The sequence below is a fragment of the Gorilla gorilla genome, chromosome 12 (genome assembly GCF_029281585.2).
Source record: "Gorilla gorilla gorilla isolate KB3781 chromosome 12, NHGRI_mGorGor1-v2.1_pri, whole genome shotgun sequence".
NCBI classification, from domain to species: domain Eukaryota; kingdom Metazoa; phylum Chordata; class Mammalia; order Primates; family Hominidae; genus Gorilla; species Gorilla gorilla.
The window spans coordinates 37,327,644-37,333,643 of NC_073236.2; the positions used below are offsets into that span (position 1 = coordinate 37,327,644).

General features: G+C 46.3%; 1 protein-coding gene across 9 annotated transcripts in view; it reads right to left on the reverse strand.

Annotated features, from left to right (window-relative positions):
• Window positions 1-5,759, reverse strand: part of REV1 (REV1 DNA directed polymerase) — an 88,520-nt gene extending 82,761 nt beyond the window's left edge. For 5 of the 9 annotated variants that reach the window (XM_055378447.2, XM_055378446.2, XM_055378444.2 and 2 more), the window contains exon 1: window positions 5,541-5,758. In XM_055378447.2, coding sequence (XP_055234422.1) covers window positions 5,541-5,565 — 25 coding nt within the window. In that variant the 5' untranslated portion in view covers window positions 5,566-5,758. Of the gene's footprint in view, window positions 1-5,540 lie in introns of all 9 variants that reach the window. The other 4 variants (XM_055378443.2, XM_031008353.3, XM_055378449.2 and 1 more) reach the window with 2 other exon arrangements.
• Between the last annotated feature and the right edge of the window lie 241 nt (window positions 5,760-6,000).

Genomic DNA, 6,000 nt, shown 5'->3' on the forward strand with positions numbered 1-6,000 from the left:
GCTTAATACCTGAGTGATGAAACAATCTGTACAACAAACCCCCATGACACTAGTTTATCTATATAACAAACATTCATATGTACCCCAGAACCTAAGATAGAAGTTTAAAAAAAAAATTGCCCCATAGTCAGCAGGAACACATCACTAGTAACTTTTACTAAATATTTACTTGCTACCTCCAATTTAGCCCTGAGCAAACTTAAGACATTTATGTTTTCTTAAATCTAATGTACTGTATGCAAAACCTTTTCAAACTGTTTACAAAGCTGAAGCACCAAAACACATGATTCTTTGACTTATTTTTAATGACTTTTAAATATGAGAAAAACATTAATTACGATGCAAGTCATCATCCTATTAAAACATTTCACTTATAATACAAGCATTTAAGTATAGTAGTAGTAGTTAAATCTAAAAAAAAACAAAAAATTAGCCATAAATAATGATGAAGCTGCCAGTAGTTAAGAACACACACTCACAAATAATGTGATAAATTTAATGGCAAGCTTCCAAACAAAAACCTTGTCATTTTAAGGTGTCCCACAGCAGACCGGTTATGACCTCCGGAACTGGCCTGAAATCTTGCCTCCTTTCTTGTGTAACCAGCCAAGTAACAACACCTCTCTAAATCTGTTTCTTTATAATGGTGCCAACCTTATATGGTAGCTGTAGATATTAATTAAGACACTGCACCTAGGAAAGAGCCTAGCACACAGTAAATAATAACTCACAATTATTAAATTTTGGAAGAAATGTTACACAAAGCAGCAGCCCTTTGACTTTTAAAAAATAAATTTAGGCCTAGGGTTTAGGATCCTATTACTTGTTAAAGTTCAGACTGAGAAATGAAATAACAATCCTACAAAGAAGCATTTTACTAAGGACAAGTGAATTTAAAATAACTGGTATTATGCAAGTTCAATTACCACAGGCAGAATCTTAGTTTATGAGAATAATTCAAGTTGTATTAGCTGAAAGTATCTATTATTACAAAGTCACTGTCTCCATCAATTCTTTCTTCTATTTCTGTATCTGCTAAAGAAAAATAAATCATATTATGAAAAGAACAGAAAGATACAAAGCACAGCTGGGTTACTTTAAGTTCCAATTAATAACCAAATATAATCTGAGGGGAAAAACCCAGTGAAAGAAGGGAGAAACTGAACACAACTAATGATAAAAATTTCCTTCCCAAATACTACAAGACTCATATTTCAACTGGATCTTCAAGGACTTTCCTGTCTGAAGACACGAAGCCTCTAGCAAGTCCTTTCATCACCACAATCAGATCTCCAGCTGAACTTCAAAGGGAACTCTATAAAAGCCACTCTAGTGGGCGGTTGTTGAGATAATCACTCTTAGCATCTTCTACAGATTGAAGAATAAAAAACCTGACTTACACATTAAGACCAAACACCAGTCACCATTCTAAACAGTTTATTTTTTAATTTGCTCTAGACATCCACAAAATGTATTTTTTAAAGGCGTTCCATAAACACGATTTTGGTAGCTAACAAAAATTCAGCACCAAAGTAATAAATATAAAATTTAGCCAGACACAGTGGCTCACACTTGTAATCCCACCATTTTGGGAGGATGAGGCAGGAGGATGAGGCAGGAGACTGTAGCCCAAGAGTTTGAGACCAGCCTGGGCAAAAGAGTAGGACCCCATCTTTACAAAACATTAAAAGACTAGCCAGGCATGGTGGCACATGCCTGTAGTGCAAGCTACTCGAGCGCCTGAGGCGGGAGGCTGGCTTGAGCCCAGGAGGTTGAGGCTGCAGTGAGCCATGATCACACCACTGCATTCCAGCTTGGGCAACAGAGCAAGACCCTGTCTCAAAAAATGTTAAAAAAGAAAAAAATTCAATTAACCCACCTTTATCTCATGCCAAAATACAAAATCCTAAGTGAACAAGCTAATTTCAAATAGTTCCTAGAAGGTTTAAAATTACCCTGTTCTGGGCTGGGAGCGGTGGCTCACGCCTGTAATCCCAGCACTTTGGGAGGCTAAGGCGGGCGGATCACGAGGTCAGGAGACCGAGACCATCCTGGATAACACGGTGAAACCCCGTCTCTACCAAAAATACAAAAAATTAGCCGGGCGTGGTGGCAGGTGCCTGCAGTCCCAGCTACTCGGGAGGCTGAGGCAGGAGAATGGCGTGAACCCAGGAGGTGGAGCTTGCAGTGAGCCGAGATGGTGCCACTGCACTCCAGCGTGGGCGACAGAGCGAGACTCCATCTCAAAAAAAAAAAAAAAAAATACCCTGCTCTAAGCACTTTACATATATTAACTCAATTATTACTCACCATAATCCTCTGAGGTAGGTATTATTACAGTCATCCTACAGATGAGCAGAACTGAGGCACCACCAAGTTATTAACTTGCCCACAGTCTCAATCAGTAAATGGTAGGAGCCAGAGAATTCTGACCCTAGCTGTCTGATTCCAGAGCCAATATTTAAATCAACTATACTATTCGTTTACTCAACAAGTTTTACTGACAGCCCACTATGTACCAGGCACAGTTCTAAGCACTGGGGATAAAGCTGTGTACAAGTCAGACAAGACCTCTGCTCTCTTGTTGAGAAGAGGGCTGGCAGCAAACAAGTCTAAGGGGGGAAATAAATAAGTGGGAAAAAAAAACAGTGTATTTTCACCTAGTAATAAATGCTATGGAGAAAAAGAGAATAAACAATAAAAGATTATAAAGGAAGGGGCTGGTTCCTATTTTAGAATTAGAAAAGGCCTGAGGCGATGACATTTGAGCAGAAACACAAGACATGAAGAGCCTTGACCACTTAGAGGAAGGGGTGGTCCAGCTAAAAGAATAGTAAGTATAACATCCTAAGGAAGAAACACTTTGTTCAAGAACCGGCAAAATGACTATGGGACTGGGGTAGGTTGCTGAAAGTCAGTCACCTAGTAAGAGGTAACGTTAGAAGCTGGCAGCTGCCAAATCATGCTACGCCCTGATGGGATGTGCTAAGCGACTAAGATTCAAATGTAAGTGTTCACAGGATGCTTTTGGAGGACACTAAGCAAGAAAGTGACAATCGGATTTACGTTTTTAAAAAGATCCCTCTGGTTGTCAAGGTGAATCCCTAGGGAACAGTCAGGGAGCAAGAGAAATAAACCAGTAAAGGCACTATGGCAACACTCCAACCAAGAGATAATGGAACTTAGACTAGGATTCATGTACTGTTTACAAGTAGATGCTAACAGAAGAGCCTGCAACCTAATTGCCTCTAAAGAGCCTTTTTAATAACCCTTTTCCCGTCTCGTCTCCTGACTTGCCTTTGGAAAAAAAATAGATTATTTTTTAATGTCCATGTTAACGCTTCAGTTGGTGCTATTATAGTAACAAAAAAAACTTTTCATTTTTAAATGTTCTGTTTAATATACCCTATGATTAGTAATACGCCACATATACACACCCATACATTCTTGAAAAGCAGAAAGAGCCACAATGCTCTTTAGTGTAGGACTTGTTCATTTATTTGGAGACGAGAGGTACCTGTCACCTCTTCTGATTACCTTTCCTCTCACGCTTTGTCTCTAGCACATCCTGGCTCATTCTAGATTGTGAACTGCAATAAACAGGTATACCAAAGGGAATATGTATTTACTGAGCACCTCCTGAGTACCATGGTGTCACTAGATGTCTCACGTTTAAGAACTGATTTAATCCTCAGCTACCCAAGGTGGGAAATGGTATCTTCATTCTACAAACGAGAAAAAATCAGAGATACTAGTAACTTAACTTGTCCACAGTCACCAGCTAACAATTTGTAGGGCCAGAAATCTAACCTCCATGTAACTGTGAAGTTCCTGTCTTTCCACTACAGCAGCTATCAAAGAAAGTGCTTTCAAATATATATGTAGTCACTGCAACTTCTTATGAATAATGACTAGTTTGTTGCTGGTGAGGACAACGTTTCTTTAATGCTCTTATGTAGAATCAGAGTTTTGAAGTTGCGAGTGGGAAGCTGGAAATGTAGTGATCTTATATATTCAAGCACATTATTTTTTAAAAATTATGTTCTACTTGAGATCTCATAGAAATTAATTCTAAAAGAGCAATTCCCATCTTTACAAAAAAAAATTAAATATGTACGGTTTACCATAAAATAGCGGTTAAGGTTCTACAACAAAAGATAGGAGTTTGGTACAGACTCTACCCTCAAAGGTCCTACACAATAAGAGAAGACAGGGCTAAAAAGATAAACGCAACACAGGAAAAGGCGCAAATAGCCTAAGAATTGAATGGAAGAGAGCCTTGTATACTGGAGAATGATTCCTGGAAGAGGAACTTTAGGTGAGCTCTTAAGTGTCCAGTACAGGAAGGCAGGGAACAATACGCAGCACTGGTGCCTGCACGGGCAAACCCAAGAATATGTGTGAAAGGCTGGTGGACAGATAGATGGTTCCCACAGGCTGATTTGCTACATACAGAACTCCATAGAAAGAACCAAGGTTATGGTTGGTCCTACCCTACCTAAACAGGAAATGGCTTATTCTCGGAGACTAAAGTGCCAAGTACGGAAAGACCAGACAGATACACAGAATTACGGACTGTTACATGAAGTCCTTAATAGTTACAAGCCCTTGTTATGCTATGTGCTAGTCTGCATTATTTTCACCTAAATGAAACCATTTCTACTTAGTACATGGCGTGAGAAGACGTGGAGATAAAGAGAATTAGCAGACGTATATTATCTGCAATTTATCTTACGGAGGAGTACATTAAGGAGTGTTATGTGAGATTATCTCTTTACAAACTGGGAATAGGTAGGAAGAGCAGCGAAACACAGCGCGGCTCGGTGCGCCCAGAGCGGCGTCACTGTCTAACAGTACAGAAGTGGGCAAAGGGCTCTCGGAAGGACAGTTGGGGAACGGCGCCCAGCGTATTTAGCGAACGGACAAGCAGCAAGGAAAAACAAGGGAGCAACAACCGCCTTCGGACATTCCGACCGGTTCTGGGATGCACCGGGGACGTCGAAGGCGGGGTGCGGAAAAACGCTGTGGCTGGAGTGCGGGTGGGAGCGGCGGCTCGGCCGGGTCGACATTCTACAAACGCTTGTGGAACGAACGCCCGAACGCGCGCGTGAATGAATGGCGCGGAACTGAATGGCCGGCCTAGGCGCCGGCGCAGGAGGAAGGAGTTTGCGGCGCGGTCTGACCGGGCCGGCGGGATGCGGCGGGGCGCGGAGGGAAGGGCCGCTGCGCCAGGGGTCGGCGCGGGGCGGCCATGGGGCTGGCGGCGGCGCGGGACCGGCCGCGCCCTGACGGAAGGGAAGGGGAGGGGAGGTCACACATTACATAACCCGGCGGCTGCGGGCGCCAGGGGAAGGCGCCGCGGACAGCCCAGGCCGCGACAGGACCGCCGCGGGCCGGGGCCGGGGCGACGCACCCCTCCCCCGCGCCACCTCAGGCCGACCGCGCTCTGGCCGCTGCCGGGCAGGTCTGCGGCGCCTCCGAGCGACGCGTGTCCGATCCCGCCCCTCCCCCACCCCGCCGCCGGCCCGGGGGTCGCTCACCTTCCGCGTTGCCCCAGACCACCATGCCCGGGCCCGGCCGCCTTCTCCGGCCTTGCGGACCCCGGCCCCGCCGCCGCCAGTGCCCTCGCCAGGGACCAGGGAGGAGGGCCGGGGGAAGGCAGCCCCACCGCCGAGCAGCGCCGCGGTCCACGCTCCCCCACGCTCGCGGCAACCAACCCCGCGCGCGCTCCGCGGTGGCTCTCCGCCCCTCCCCCTCCGGTTAGTGCGCGCGCCGCAGCCACGCCCCCTAGCGTCCCGCGCGCGCTCCCCGGCCCCGCCCACGCCCCCTCCGCGGCCCCGCTCGCGCTCACAGCCGCGCGGCGCACGCGCTCTGCTCCCCCCGGCCCGGGGCGACCCCAGCCTCGGGCGTGGCACCGCGGCGCCCGGCGTCGGCCTCCGTGTTCCTCCCTTCCCCGGCCCCGCCCTCTTGTTCTGCAGCCGCCCGCAAGGGGCAGCGGTT